The sequence below is a fragment of the Ciconia boyciana genome, chromosome 8 (genome assembly GCF_034638445.1).
Source record: "Ciconia boyciana chromosome 8, ASM3463844v1, whole genome shotgun sequence".
NCBI classification, from domain to species: domain Eukaryota; kingdom Metazoa; phylum Chordata; class Aves; order Ciconiiformes; family Ciconiidae; genus Ciconia; species Ciconia boyciana.
Window position 1 is genome coordinate 54550294 of NC_132941.1, and position 16449 is coordinate 54566742.

The following is a 16449-nucleotide window of genomic DNA, read 5'->3' on the forward strand; positions in this document are numbered from 1 at the left end:
AAGCCTTTACTGTCTGGTGTAGGGCTACTCATCCTCTGAAGAACAGTGCCTGGGATAAGGCAGGGTCCAGCATCAGCCACAGTGTGTTATTTAGCTGTTCCTTGCAAGCCAGATACATCCATATATATATGTAACCACTTGAAGAATCTCATTTTAAATTGCCAGCCAACAGTGAATTCACTGACTACTAGGAAGAAAGCAGAGGTTGTTTCCAGGGATTACAATATTATTATTTCATAGCTGTAAGTGTCAATTACTAGTGACTGGCAAGTATTCTCTCTTTGACCTGTTACATTTATTTCTGTTTAAGAATCCTAAGAAGTTTAAGGATTAAAACAGGAACTTTCCAAATCCAAATATTCCATTATATCTTTTCAAACTGCATTACAAACATGAATATATGAAGTTGAGCAAAGTCTCATTGGGCATTAAGGGGAACATCGTAAGAGACTGCCTCTCCTCACATGCTCCTCCTTACACCATGCAGCTAGTACGGAGGTGTAACAAAGCCAAAATTTGACAGCACTAGGAACGCTTTACAACAGTTTATAGACAGAAAGAGAAACGCATCGAAATACAAGGGCTATTCAGAAAGGTAGACAATCTCCCCAGCATTGACTTCAGATGGGCAAAGGGGTTGGCCTCTCTACAGTGTATAATAATATCAGGTCAGAACAGAGAAGATTAACAGTCTTGAAAAGCACAAAACCAAGGCATCAGTGATGAAGTAATGAATCAATTCACATATAAAGAGAAATTCCCCAGCTCCTGTGTCACTCGAGCCACAAACACACAGTCATTCTGAAATTAGAGAGCATGCCTGAACAGTGATTCATGCCCTGTTTTCCTTACCATATAAACATTTCATTTATGCCTCAGACACACTAGGCACAAAAGCTATTCTGGAACGTATGTCCCAGATTTATTTGTGGATGATTTAGACTGGTGTTTATGACTGAGTTCATTAACTGGAGATAATTAACAGTCAACTCACTCAATTTAAAATATCAGTCCTCCACCCCAAGCATGGCAGAATATAATGTGTGGAAGACATTGTCTTCCAAACATGTCTGGAAGACCAGTTTAGTCCCAATGATTTCCAGTTTACCTCCATGTTCCCTGCAATTCTGTTGTTATTTTTTGTCCTATTTGGTTGTTATTAAATGGACACTAGTGGCAGGCTAATGAAACCCATGTTAGTTCAGATTTATTCACCGGCTCTCACCTGGAACACAGCTTGGCTGAGTACATCTCATCTTCAGCCTTTGCACTATAATCACAACTGAGGCATAACAATAAAGCCTGATTACTCCTTCTTTGGTTCTTCCCCTGACTCCCTCCCTCCTTTTCTATTTCCCTCTCATGTTCAAAAAAGCTTTGGTCTACTCTCTTGTGATAGCAGATGACTGAGACATGACTTCAAGCTGGGGGGTTACAGCACTAATCCTAGAGTGCTGATGAGCCTACAGGGAGTGGCAGAGATCACTCCAGTACATATGGTGGATGCTCCAGGCAGGAACTCTGTGACCCTACAGTGACAAGATACTAGAGGTAAAAGGAACACTGTTAGCATTGTAATGAACTGCTACAATACACTCAATGCCTTTATCATATGGATCTAGTGTTGTCTGATTAGTTGGGGGCTAGCACACATGCACACACATGCAAAGGAAAGGAAGCGAAAATAATAGAATATAAAATAATAGAATATAAAATAATAGAATATAAAATAATAGAATAAATAAAAGAAGAGGGTGTTCTGCACCTGAACAAAGACATAATCATCCTGGACAATCAGGGAGTTATGGTCAATATAGCCTGGAAAGGGTTTGCTGCGAGTGGCTTCACTGCAGTTCTGCATCTTGCAGGTGATGTATTGGGCATCTGAAAGGAAAAGAACAAAACCAAAACACTTGAGATCCTGAGCACAGATTCTTCCTACTGTCACAAACCTATTTGCTGAGACAGCATTTCTGCTTCCCAGCCTCACGGGACACGAAGTGACACCATCCATTCCACGCAACACAACACTTCTTTCTCTCTTACACCCCTCGCAAATCCTCCCTTGATTACTTTCTTCCTTTAACTTCCTTTCTTCTTCACCTACCTCAGCCTCCCATTATTTCTTTCATTCAACCCTACATCAGATGTCAGAGCTGTACATTGCTGCTTTATACCAAGAGAGAGCCCAGCATAGCTGATCTGATTATTCCATGCCACTCTTGTGGTTCCATGCTGGAAATAGACCAGAGGCAGCATTTGAAGGTGGCACAATGTAATGCTTGTGGCTCAGGTCTGACAGAAACCTAGTCAAGGATCTATCATTCAGCACTGTTACCTGCCCTGCTGAGTTTACTTGGATGCTACCCAGGCTGAAGCTTAAAGCAAGGAACTGAGTGAGGGAACAACAGAGCTGTCAAGCACACTTTACAGAGGCAACAAACAGCCTAAGTCTTGTGACTCCCAAAGTAACTATGGGTCTGAAGAGTTGTGCCTATGCTGCAGGACAGATACTCTGTGCTGAGCCTCTACAGTTTCCCTGTCATCCCCATGGTGTGGGATTTGCTGTAGAGCATGACAGCTTCTCCGTGGTCACATGCTGAGTTTATTTAGAACATGGCCACGGTCCAGAGCACACACAAGTATGAGGAAAACTATGAGGACACCTGCCCCATACTGTCACCACCAGGACCCCTTCCACGGTGCACCTCTGTATTTTCTACAGCACTTACACTCTGCAGAGCAATTCAGATCACCTTGGAAAGTAATTCAGAGCACCTCCTGTTCAGGGGTTTTACCTACTTCTCTGTTGACAGTGTAGGTAGATGCACCCTGGCAGACCTGGGCAATCATTCCACACTCTCTTGAAACTAGAGGCCTTAGCAGTTTCGGTCAGTAGTATGTTTCAAAGCAAGTGGCCTAAATGCAGCCCTAAAGTCATCTTGTCCACTGTCATTGTATGGGATGTCCTCATCTCCTATTCTGAAGCACTGCAGGGTGCTCATCTCATAATCCATCACCAGAAGAAAAACAATTTTAATTTCTTCATGGTGGTAATTTATCCTAGAATACAGAAGCAGATTCTCAGTATTCAATCTGGGCTCTTTCAGATCAATTAAGAAGTTGCTCTTTGTTTAATGACAAAGCTGATTTACAGGAAGAAGGATTTTGGCATTTTAGCATTAGCACTTACATGACAGAAACACTACATGGCATTTAATCTTAGAACTATTTCTAATCTTTTTCCTTGTTGGAGAAGCACAGCCCCTTGTTTGATATAATTACCACTTTCTGATCAGAGAAGTAGCATTTTACATCGAAATAGAAATTGCTGGATTTTTACCATCTCATATTTAATCTTGGTTTTAATTAAAATCTATCATTTGACATTTCTTTCCTTGCTTCTAAGCGCTGTTGACTTCTGCTTGAAACAGACATGCAGGGTAACGAACCTTCAGGAATGTTTGATGAGGGATGATTTTACCCCAGCATTTGCAGAGTTCTTGGAATATATAAAGTGCTAAGTATTATTAGTCACTGCAGTTTATAACATTTTATGCTTTTGCAGCTCACTGCAAAACATTAATTAATACAGCCCGGACAGCATGATCAAAATGCATTTCCCTTCGGAGGGATATGATTTTTTCCACATTAGCCACGAGAGGGCAGGGAACGACGTAACTCCCAGCCTGCTCATTCCAGTGAGCGCAGGAAAGTTCCCTTTCAGAGCTGTGCAGCCCTCTGTCGCTCTGCTCCCAGGAAGAAGGGGGACAACAGGGCCAGAGCCTCTTCCACCACCCAATAGTACTGTGTGGTGTCACATGTCCCCTCCTAGTCTTAAGACAGAGAACAGGCATGCATCTCTTCACCTGCAACACAACCAATTCCCACTTCTCCTGTTAACTTAATCCATTGTATCATAAAGGACAGCCCCCCCCATACCTGTCCCCACATTCATCTCCTCTCATTCTGGGGTCCTGAGTGAAATGTCTGGCAATCCTGAGCTTAAAAAAAGTGGCATCAGTTGAAACGGCTGGCCGCACCACCCCCTGAGCTGTCGGCAAGGCTGGGTGGCTTTTCAGGGGATCGAATCACCCAGCATAGAGCTATATCGGATCAGACCTCTGTTTCCCAGCTTGTTTCCTTTTTTTTCCCCCACCACCATTGTTTCCTTTTAGTTCCACAGGCATACCAGCTGCCTGGAAGACACTAAGAGGAGACTGCAGTGCCATCTTACTTCCCATGCAAACAGGTCATCTATCCTGAGAGCGCAGAAAGGTAACAGGATGGGTGCTGCTGGGACCAGCCAGCAAAGATTAAGGAATCTGCTCTACAAGAGATTTTAAAGAGCAGGCCAGGTAGACATCCATTAGAGGTGACTAAAGTTTTTTCAATCCTGTTTTAATGGAGGAATGGGGACTATGTCTATTTCTGCTGTGATCGCAGGAGTCTGTACAGCAGTGATTGTACCATTGATGAAGATTTACTAAGGCAATTCCTGTGAACTTTTACAGTGCAATTCTCCACAGCTTCAATTCTAAAATGCCAGTAATAACTACTAAAGGGCAGAGCACTGAAATTGCTTAAGCTAATCTCCCAAACAGCCAAACCCCAAGATGTACACACCAAGAAAAGCTCCCTCTGCTATGGGAGACAGAAAGAAGGAAAATGGGCTTCTTGCAGTGCCCGGATCCCTCTTTTTTCCTAAAGGAAGTTTTGTTGTGCTCACATTAACTTAAGGATTTTGTTTTGGCATTTGATTCTCATGGACATTTTATGTAATTCCATTGGCAGAGCTTTGTAATTTAGCATTAATTAATGTCAATTAATGTATTCAGTTGCTAAGCTCTGGAATTAATTTCATTAGTTTTCCTGCACAGATGTTTTCCCTGCCATAGGTAATTAGGACATTATGCTTTTCAGTTCCAGAACCCTCACCTCCAACAACAGCTGCTGTTTTTAATATACAACAACAAAGTCACACTGTGCCTGGAGAGAAGAACATAGCAACTCCCGCTCTTACACCCCCAAACACTTTGATTTTGACAGGTTTAGACACCTAGAGTAGGATTCTTCTCAGGGAATGGCAGCTATTTCTAAAAAGGAAGCAAGAAAAGTCACAGAACACAAGAATGGAGGAGACATCTTGTAACGGAAACCTCTGACAAAATTAATCTGTTTCAGTGGTGAATTGCAAATGCTAACACATAGCAAAAGTTAAGAGCCAGGAGGAGCTTGTGCCATGAAATATTTTAGTCTTTTCTGTTTAGCTCGAGCTCCGTGCTAATATGTTCTCAAGGAAAATGCATCCAGACTGTCCCAGAGACGTTTCTTGGCTCAGTTGGTGGAGATGGAAGGTCGTTGGTGGTTACTGGAGGTTGGTGAGCCTCTGCAAAAGTACAGGGGAGAGTTTCAAATCCTTTCCTAAAGCAGAGTAGGACTTTCTCCAGGATACTATGTTGCCGACTGTAATTTTGTATGACATATCAAACCGTAATACCCATTGCTTTCCAGTCTAAGCTTGCATGTATATCTTTCAAAAACCTTGTTTGACCACAAGGAGAGTCAGAGAAAATATTCACTGTACTCACTGTGAATGTATCATAACTCCTGATTTTTATTTTTCTTGTCTTTAATTCATTGAGGAATGTGTCCTTCTCTCTACAAATAAATCCACTAAGGACAAATCAGGAGTTTACACAAAAAGCATCCACACAATCTATGACTTGTTTGTCTTCCAGATTTACTATGGAGTATCCCAGTTCAGTACTGAGCAGCTTGTACATTAGGGATAGTTTCTGCTTTTGAAGGATGACTGGCATCCTGTCACTAATGAACCATAAGAACATGGTAGTAACACATCTCACTGAAAGTCCCAGGCTTGTAACCCCTCTCCAACAGTGACTAATAACAGAAGCCTAGAAAAGATTATAAGAATTTGTCCAGGTGCCTTGGCAGTCCAGGTACACCTTCAGTATCCACAACCTCCCATGGAAATGAGTACCACAATTTAATTAAACGTTCTCCCATACATTAATCTTTCTACTCCTTTTTTGAGAAACACACAAAATGACTGTTCTTTATCCATTTCCATCTGGTCTGAATGTTGATTTGTGAAACATTTATGATATGGGAATACATTCACAACTCTTCAGGACTCAGCAACTGCAAAGCAATTAACCAGTAATGAAGATCAGTGAAATGAAGCCATCCCATTTACTAACTACTCACAAATCTGTTTTTATCCTGCTGCTACTCTTTCTTCATTGCATGACAGAGTCAGGAATCTTTCTTTACATGAGGAAGTATATCCTCTGCCATTTCTGGCATAAGGAAATAATTAGAGAAACTAACAGATGTCATTCTCCAGGACAAATACTAATCATGATCAGGAAAAAATACTAATCACGATCAGGAGAAAAATCACTGCACAGGTTTAGGGCACTATGGGAATTAATTCTCCACTCTAGCTATGTTAGCAAAAGACTGTCAGGCTAGGTTGCCTACTCATTTTTTCCACTGCAGTGATTATTTTATTCTTCCTAGCAAAGTTCTGTGAAAACAGAAATTAAAGTCCTAATACAACTTTGTGATTCAGACAGTATTGGCCAGAGCATGCTTGCTGACTCCAGGTGAGGCTTTGGTCTTACCTGCAACCACAGCAGCACCTAAATTACCTTTCAATAAGAAAAGTTGCTGTGTAAATCAGGACAGCAGAAGAAAAGCAAAGGAAACAAAAGCACTTTTTAAATATCAGGAGCTCTCTAAATATTTGCTAGCACATTAGAAAACCCCTAAGCTTCTTTCATCCACACTAAAAAAAAATAAATTACATAAATTAAAAACTTTACTCAAAATCAGTTGGCATCTATCTACACAAGAGCGTGCATGTCTCATAAATGTAACAGTTGGTTTTCTTGAATTGCATCTATAGAAACTGTTACTTAGACTTCCTCTGAGTCAGCTTTACCATTCTGTAGAGGGCCAGTGGGTACCCAGTAAGTCTCCAAATGCCTTGTAGGAATCCATCTTCCTAATTCTCACCAACAGTCTGGATTCCTCAGTAGGGATGACCTGAATAAAAATTACCTCGCATGTCAATTAGCTTGAATCAGGCCTTACTGGGACAGCTCTCCCTAGCTCAAATCAGATTTTCAGCGAAGCCTCCAAGGCGAGGAGCTCTGAGACCGAGGACCGCGTCGGGGAATCATTGCTGGATTGGCAAAACCGTGCAGGGAAGGGAGAAAAAAAAAAAAAGGGCACGAAGAGAGAGGGCTACCGCAGCCGCGCCCTGGCCGCCGAGCAGGAAGGAGGCAGGTCCTGACGAGGGCCCGGCTCTGACTCAGCGCGGGCTAGGACAAGAGTGACAGTGGCAATTCCCTTCCCTTCCCGTACAAGAGCAGCCCCCAGGGAGCGCGAGCGACCAGGACGGGCAAACAGGGCGTGGCGTGGCAGTTTGCGCGGCAGTTCGTGCAGGTGGGGCATGTAGGGAAGGCAAAGGCACCCTACTAGCTCAAGAGGAACTGTGAAAAGTGAGTTCATTCGGTAGTCCCCATCCTTTCAGAAGAAACTCAGCTATGGTATTCACTCGTCAGAAAGCGATGGCCCCTGTGCTCGCCAGAGTGGATGTGGCTACCCAGACGGAGCTCCCATGAAAACATGCGGTCACCCAGGTCTCGGGCTGCAGGGAGTGCCTGGGCCTCTCACTGTTCACGCATGGCAGCCGTGCGGACAGCTGTGTGAGGTGCGACCAGGTGGATGATTTGCTCTGCATGGTGGCAGAGCTACGGGAGGAGGTAGAAAGGTTAAGGAGCATCAGGGAGGCTGAGAAAGAGATAGACTGGTGGTGCCATGCTCTGCCCCCCCGAGACAGGAACAGGAGCAGCAGCAGCCACCAGTAAGAACCCATGATCAAGGGGATCCTGTATCCCCCCCCCCCCCCCAGGCTGAAGGCAGCAGCTCAAAGGAGGAGAGTGAATGGAGGCAAGTCCACGCTCGTGGCGGCAGGCGAAGGCCCTCCCTGCCCACCTCACCTCCCCACATGCCTCTGTACAACAGGTATGAGGCCCTGGAGGTGGAAGGCCAGTCAATGGAGGATGTGGATGACAGTCCATCTGCACCAGAGGTGTCGCCCAGGTCAGAAGAACGTACCTCTCGTATTAACACCACCTCCACAAGGAAGAGAAGACGGGTTATAGTTGTGGGTGACTCCCTTCTGAGGGGAACCGAGGGTCCGATATGCCGGACGGACCCTCCTCTTAGGGAAGTCTGCTGCCTCCCTGGGGCCAGGTGAAGGATATCACCAGGATACTCCCTAGCCTGGTACGGCCCTCAGACTATTACCCCCTACTGCTCTTCCATGTGGAGGGCGATGAAGCTTCAACACGAAGTCCCAGGGCAATCAAAAGAGACTTCAGGGCCTTGGGACGGCTAGTAAGGGACTCCAGAGCACAGGTTATTTTCTCCTCTCTCCTTCCAGTTGTGGGCAGTGACACTAGAAGGAACAGAGGTACCCAATCTATCAACTCATGGCTCCATGGCTGGTGTCATTGCCACGGATTTGGTTTTTTTGACAACGGGATGGCCTACACAGCACCAGGTTTGCTGGCATCTGATAGGATTCATCTTTCTCAAAGGGGAAAGAGAATCTTTGCTCAGGAACCTGTGGGGCTCATCGACAGAGCTTTAAACTAGACTTGAAGGGGGAGGGGGTTAGTATCAGGCTTGCCCGAGGGAAGCTGAGGGACGACGTGCCACGGTTAGTGGGAGCGGGTGCCAGCGAGGGCACTCAGCCTGTGTCTCTGAGATGTGCAGGGTACACTGGGGCACAGCTGAAGTCGAACAGAGTTGAGCTAGGGGATACTGAGGCAATAGGAGCCAAGTGGGAAATGCCAGTGAAACACCTCAAAGCACACAAGGGGTGTTCTTCTATGAAGGAGACACGGACGACAGCCCAGCTGAAGTGCCTCTACACCAATGCACGCAGCATGGGCAACAAGCAGGGGGAGTTGGAAGCCATTGTACATCAGGAAAACTATGATATGGTTGCCATCATGGAAACATGGTGGGATGACTCGCACAACTGGAGTGTGGCGATGGATGGCTATAAACTCTTCAGGAGGGATAGGCGAGGAAGGAGAGGTGGTGGGGTAGCCCTACACGTTAGGGAGAGTCTGGATAGTTTGGAGCTTGATGATGGTGATGATAGGGTGGAGTGTCTATGGGTAAGAATCAGGGGGAAGGCCAACAAGGCAGATATTGTGGTGGGAGTCTGTTACAGACTACCCAACCAAGATGAGGAGACTGACGAACTATTCTATAAGCAGCTGGGAGAAGCATCACGATCGCTAGCCCTTGTTCTCGTGGGGACTTCAACTTACCAGATTTCTGCTGGAAATACAATACAGCAGAGAGGAAACAGTCTAGGAGGTTCCTGGAGTGTGTGGCAGATAACTTCCTGACACAGCTGGTGAGTGAGCCAACTAGGGAAGGTGCCCCGCTGGACCTCTTGTTCACGAACAGAGAAGGACTTGTGAGCCACGTGATGGTTGGAGGCTGTCTTGGGCAGAGTGGTCACGAAATGATAGTTTTTGATACGTGGAGAAGCGGCGAGGGGGGTCAGCAAAACTGCCACCTTAGACTTCCGGAGGGCGGACTTCGGCCTGTTTAGGAGACTGGTCAACAGAGTCCCCTGGGAGGCAGCCCTAATGGGCAAAGGAGTCCAGGAAGGCTGGACATTCTTTAAGGAGGAAGTCCTAAAGGCACAAGAGCAGGCTGTCCCCAGGTGCCGAAAGACGAGCCGGTGGGGAAGAAGACCAGCCTGGCTGAATAGAGAGCTCTGGCTAGAACTCAGGAAAAAGAGGAGAGTCTGTGACCCCTGGAAAAAGGGGCAGGCAACTCAGGAGGACTACAAAGGTGTAGCGAGGCTGTGCAGGGAGAAAATTAGAAGGGCCAAAGCTGAGCTAGAGCTCAATCTGTCTGCTGCTGTAAAAGACAACAAAAAATACTTCTTCAAATACATTAGCAGAAAAAGGAGAGCTAAGGAGAATCTCCATCCCCTAGTAGACGGGGGAGGGAAGACAGTGACCAAGGATGAGGAAAAGGCTGAGGTACTTAATGCCTTCTTTGCCTCAGTCTTTAATAGCAGGGCCAATTGTTCTCTGGGTACCCAGCCGCCTGAGTCGGAAGATAGGGACGGGGACCAGAATGGAGCCCCCATAATCCAGGGGGAAATGGTTAGTGACCTGCTGCACCACTTAGACAAGACAAGACAAGACCCCATAGACAAGTCTATGGGGCCTGATGAGATCCACCCGAGAGTACTGAAGGAACTGGCAGATGTGCTCACCAAGCCCCTTTTCATCATTTACCAGCAGTCCTGGCTAACTGGGGAGGTCCCAGCTGACTGGAGATTGGCTAATGTGACACCCATCTTCAAGAAGGGCCAGAAGGAGGACCCGGGGAACTACAGGCCTGTCAGCCTGACCTTGGTACTGGGGAAGCTGATGGAGCGGATCATCCTGAGTGCCATCACACAGCATGTAGAGGATAACCAAGGGATCAAGCCCAGCCAGCATGTGTTCAGGAAAGGCAGGTCCTGCTTGACCAACCTGATCTCCTTCTACGACAAGGTGACCCGCCTAGTGGATGAGGGAAAGGCTGTGGACGTTGTCTATCTAGACTTCAGTAAAGCCTTTGATACCATTTCCCACAGCATTCTCCTGGAGAAACTGGCTGCTCATGGCTTGGATGGGTGTACTCTTCGCTGGATTAAGAACTGGCTGGATGGCTGGGCCCAAAGAGTGGTGGTGAATGGAGTTTACTCCAGTTGGCATCCGGTCACAAGCGGTGTTCCCCAGGGCTCTGTGCTGGGGCCAGTTCTGTTTAATATCTTTATCAATGATCTGAATGAAGGGATCAAGGGCACCCTCAGTAAGTTTGCAGATGACACCAAATTGTGCGGGAGTGTTGATCTGCTTGAGGGGAGGAAGGCTCTACAGAGGGACCTGGACAGGCTGGATCGATGGGCCGAGGTCAATTGCATGGGGTTCAACAAGGCTAAGGGCAAGGTCCTGCACTTGGGTCACAGCAACCCCAGGCAACACTACAGGCTTGCGGAAGAGTGGCTGGAAAGCTGCCCAGCAGAGAAGGACCTGGGAGTGTCAGTTGACAGCCGGCTGAATATGAGCCAGCAGCGTGCCCAGGTGGCCAAGAAAGCCAATAGCATCCTGGCTTGTATCAAAAATAGCGTGGCCAGCAGGACTAGGGAAGTGATCGTGCCCCTGACCTCAGCATTGGTGAGGCCACACCTCGAATGCTGTGTTCAGTTTTGGGCCCCTCACTACAAGAGAGACATTGAGGTGCTGGAGAGTGTCCAGAGAAGGGCAACGAAGCTGGTGAAGGGTCTGGAGAACAAGTCTTGTGAGGAGGGGCTGAGGGAACTGGGGTTGTTTAGCCTGGAGAAAAGGAGGCTGAGGGGAGACCTTATGGCTCTCTACAACTACCTGAAAGGAGGTTGTAGAGAGGTGGGGGTCGGTCTCTTCTCCCAGGTAACAAGTGATAGGACGAGAGGAAATGGCCTCAAGTTGCGCCAGGGGAGGTTTAGACTGGATATTAGGAAATGTTACTTCACTGAAAGGGTTATCAAGCATTGGAACAGGCTGCCCAGGGAAGTAGTTGAGTCGCCATCCCTGGAAGTATTTAAAAGACATTTGGATGAGGTGCTTATGGACATGGTATAGTCGTGGTCTTGGTAGTGTTAGGTTTATGGTTGGACTTGATGATCTTAAAGGTCTTTTCCAACCTATACGATTCTGTGATTCTGTGATTCTGAGATAAACCCATTAATTAAGGATCTTTCAGGACTTGTGTATTCTTTACAAACCTAAAACCCACATGTCATTAAGTTTATACACCTTCTGAAAGCACTTCAAACTGCATTTGAGCAAATGTGGATTTAACTTCCACCAGTCATTTTGCCTGCTGACTATGGTGGTGAACATAACAAAGAGAAGCTTATCGTGTGGTTAAGAACTGTAGGGGATTAATTGTCTTACTGGGGTGTTGACCTGAAACTAGGCAAAAAAAAATCACAGTTCCTGCTGACTTTGCCGACTTGCCTTTGATTTTGTTCCAAAATCAAAGTGGAACACCAGGGACACCCAAGTGTACAAATGGAAATGTGAGATAAGGTTCATATGAACTTCTTCCAACCAGAAAAATCAGTTTTACTACTGTGCTCTAAGTCCCAGCTTGACTCAAATTGGGCCTGAAGCCTTTAAAAAATAAACAAAACCATCACATTTGATGAGATGAAAATTTGCCTGGTGCTCTCCAAAATTTACACAACAGGATTAAAAACATAGATGTCAATGACTAGCCCTGCAAATCTGTCTCTGTCATTACAACTAAATTGCACAGTCTGTACTCAGTTTGTTCATGACTACCTGCACCCTAGTTTGATGAGACACAGTGTGTTCAGAAGGAGTCCATATTTTTCCGGATCACAAAGAAAAAAAAATGTAGGGAGAATGTGCACTCAGGTACAACATTGCTAGCCAGATCCTCAGCAGGTGTAAATCAACATGACACTGAAGTTATACTGATTTATGCCTGCTAAGAGACTCCTATTTTGGTCCTTGTAAACCTTTTACATTATGTATATAAACACAATAAATAAAATGCACAGACAGACTATAATCAGGGAGCAGAGACAGAGAATTATTGGTGTTCTAGCAGGGAAAGCCCAATACTAAGGTTGTTGCTGACAGATGTTCTCAAACAACCCTGCCAGGGACATGGGCTAACACCATACTCTGCTGACAGTTCTACTTCTTCTTACCTAAAGCTGCAGTTGTACTACTCAGCTTCTGCTGGAAAAGATAACCAGCACAAGAATGAGGTGATTTTCTTATTTGTACTGAGTTCAACAGGTTTTTGCTTAGCTCTTATATTTCCACTTCAGGATCTTTTACTTTATTGTACGGATTGTATGGTTGTTTCCACACCACTCCCCTTTCTTTCTTTTTTTCTCCCTGCCTTGTTTTGGCAAGTCTACCTTCTCAAATTTAATCCCTTTATTGAATTTTTACACTTGGTTAACTCTGAAAAGAGATATTCCAAAGTATAAATAAGTAAAAGCAAGAACATTAAAAAACAAAACAAAACAAAACACCACACAAAAATCCCAAGAAAAATTATTTGCAAATTACCCTCAGCTTGAAAAAAAGGTCTCTTTCTCACTTCAGCACACTTCATCCCATCACCCCACTGGCAGCTACACACCTGCTTCATTCCAGAGAAGAAAGGTTTGTTCATCCATTGGAGGGTTATGGTTACTTTGTCCAGGAAAAGGAGACTGATTTAGGACTTAGAAGAAGGCTCTGGTAGCCAAGAGACCTGAATATACCCAGTTGGTCATGGTAGCTAGAGTAATGGACCATGTGCACACTCTTAGCCTGTCTCAGTCTCAACATTCTGTGACCTGCAGTGCTACCAAATGTCTTCTGGCAAAAAATGCTTTGATATGTTCCAAGGTTACTACTAACAGCTACCCACTGTAGTCCTCTGCCAGAGACCAACGCTCCCTGGAACAACAGGCAAACCAGAGAATGCACTTACTGAAAATCCAGCACATTTTCTTATATTGCCAGTGAGCTGAGCTGGGGATCTCCTGACTCATAAGCAGAAGTTTCATCCGAATGACTGGTTTGCAAGAGGGGTCACCACTGGCTGAAGGTTTGACACCGCCACTGTATTTACATTAGTAGTTCTGTCACTGCCTAACAGAAAAAACTTAAGTTGTGCTGCCTCACAACTAAGCCAATATAAGCACACAGAATCAGTTACTAGAGCTCAGCTGATGAGCAATAATTTGTTATTCCACAATTCTTTATTAATATGCCTGATTCCTCAGTAAGGCCAGTTTCATCTACCTGTTTTTTGGCTTCCTTCTTAAGAGCTGTAAGAAAGCTTACTAATTTGTTAAGCACTCAACAAGTCTTTTGCAGAAACGTGCTATAGCTGTGCAAAATGTTCTTATTGCAGCCTAAGAACTCAAACAACCATTCAAGGCATTTGGAGCATGGCACTTTCTCTGCTCACTGTGAGCTGAACGTCCCTCAAAAGCATCACCAGAATATAGCTCCTTAAACATCGATTGTAGTGCTTCATCTCAATGACCTCAAATTCTTAATGTCTTATAACAGTAATATTTTGTGCTGAAATAGACACTGTCCTGTTAGAATATTTCATTCTCATTTAGGATGTCCTGAGAAATAGAAAGCCTCATGTTCCCAGTCTTGCCGCCATGTTCAGGTAAGTGAAACTGAGAGGAGAAATAATAATCAGAGATCACAAATGATAAGAAACAGAGATAATACATCCTTTCACTTTTATGAATCTTGCATATCTTGAAACGGAAAGACCTTTAAAACTTTATGGTTTTTATCGCAACTGTTTCTTTTCAAAATTCATCTTCTACAAAATTCTCTTTCATGCTAAATTTCAGTGAGTTAAAAAACTGATTACCTTACAGTTACCTTTTCAGACAGTTTTTAAGTTTCTGATGACAAAATACACATTTTAATACACTGCACTTGGGGGTACAATTCAGGGGAGAGTTTTATCCATTTCTAAAGGAATTAATTGACTGCATCATTAATACATATATATTGCAAATGGTAAAAATCTGCTTGTTATGTTGCAGCAAAGCTGCTATTTACAGAGGAAACAATATGGAATTACAATGACAAGATCTATGGCAGCCAGGCTTTCGGTGTGATGCCTGCCTGAGGCAACCCAGTGTTGTGGAAAAGAAACCCATGAAGGAAGATCTGCAAAGGCAGTGGAGCTCAAAGATAAACCTTGAGGAAGCATGGGTGGGAGGCAAAAAGGCCAGCGGGTGGCTTAGGGTGCCTGAGAGAATTTACAGCCAATTAGGAGAATATTTTGGAGTTGCAGGTAAAGGAGGCTCCTGGAACGGAGAAAAACACCTCAAGAGGCAAAGCAGGGAGGGAGAGGAGCTAATGAAAGTGAAGGGCAATGACAGGACAAGGGCAATAACAGAGGAGAATACACTTAGGCTGGTCATTAAAAGGTTTCTAATGTGAGAGAAATGAGGTATTTTCAAAGGTAGTACCTAAGGCAGAGTATCCCCAGTCTGTTAAAACTGTAAAGCTATGAACAAGGTGATATTATATACTGTGTGAAACAACAGCAGCTAGACTCTGTGACCCAGGAACTTCTCTCCAATGCCATGTTCCCATGAACAAAAATCATGTAGGAAGACAGAAAAGTTCTGTATATACTAACTCCAATTACTGCTTATCACCTATTCTTCCTTGCCATGTTCTCGGCTCCCTTCACAGCCTGTTAATCCCAACTTTTTGCCTTGCTGGAAAGACTTATCTTCTGGCAGACCTGCCTTGGAACAGTCAAACCCCTCATATTAAATGAGTGAATCACTAAAGAGTTGTCAGATTTCCATCATGACATTGTGCGGTTACAAGAATATGAGGGCAGTCCAGAATACCACAATATTTTGAAGCTGATGTACTTACGACCATCCACTGTCTTTGCCTCTAGGTGCACGAGATCAGGCTCTCTACCGGACCCCATCATAGACCTGTAAAAGACAGATTGATACAAAGGCATTAAAAACAACAGATACCATGAATGTCTGAGATATTAGTTTCACAGGAGATCCTCTTTAGCTGGACCTAAACTCATACTCACAAGTAAGAGCTGATTATCTTGAAAGTATTTTGGAGTTTTCCCTCAAGTAAAGTTGAAAATTTGAAAGGAATTCTACCATTTTATCAAATCAATGCCATTGTGCTTATGAGTTCTTTACTTCTGACCCCTTCACTTCTTTCCACCTGGAGACTTGTTTCTGTTCTTGTTGGTGCCTGACATTTTGATGTGTACCCTGGTTTGGTCAGAAGGATGCATTTCAGTTCTGGGTGGGATACAGAAGACTTTAATTGATGGGATAATAGTATTTGCCACCATACTAATTATAGCTGTTCCTTTATGTTCCTTGGACATTTTATGCACATCTGCTTAATTGACACTCTTAATGATCAATATTCCCTCATTAATTAAGAAATTTAAAAAACCCATTTCATCCTGAGACATTTTATCACTTCTGATCTAATAAAAAGTGTCCATTAATAAAAGGAATGGCAGATTGACTCAGAAAATGACTGTTTTTTCACTCTAAATTAACAAGCAACAACATAAAGGCATTGAGCAGTGCAAATAAGGGGTTTATGGACTCAAGTTTTGCTTCCATTGTTGAGGTTTCCCTGGACTGGCACTGCTGGCCTTGACAACTCCCTGGGACAATCCAAATGGCCAGTGGTTTGATGGACAGTCTGAATTATGGCAGTACTGACTGCAAGTATGTGCCAATCCCATTGTACAGCAGCCTCAGCAGCATCTCTGACA

The 16449-nt window shown here is 44.5% G+C and overlaps 1 protein-coding gene across 2 annotated transcripts in view; it reads right to left on the bottom strand.

Annotated features, from left to right (window-relative positions):
* Positions 1 to 16449, bottom strand: part of SORCS1 (sortilin related VPS10 domain containing receptor 1) — a 307612-nt gene that overhangs the window by 75178 nt on the left and 215985 nt on the right. For both annotated transcript variants that reach the window (XM_072869717.1, XM_072869716.1), the window contains exons 6-7: positions 15561 to 15625; positions 1766 to 1884 (exon numbers count right to left, since the gene is read on the bottom strand). In XM_072869717.1, the coding sequence (XP_072725818.1) occupies positions 1766 to 1884; positions 15561 to 15625 (184 nt within the window). The remainder of the gene's footprint in view (positions 1 to 1765; positions 1885 to 15560; positions 15626 to 16449) is intronic.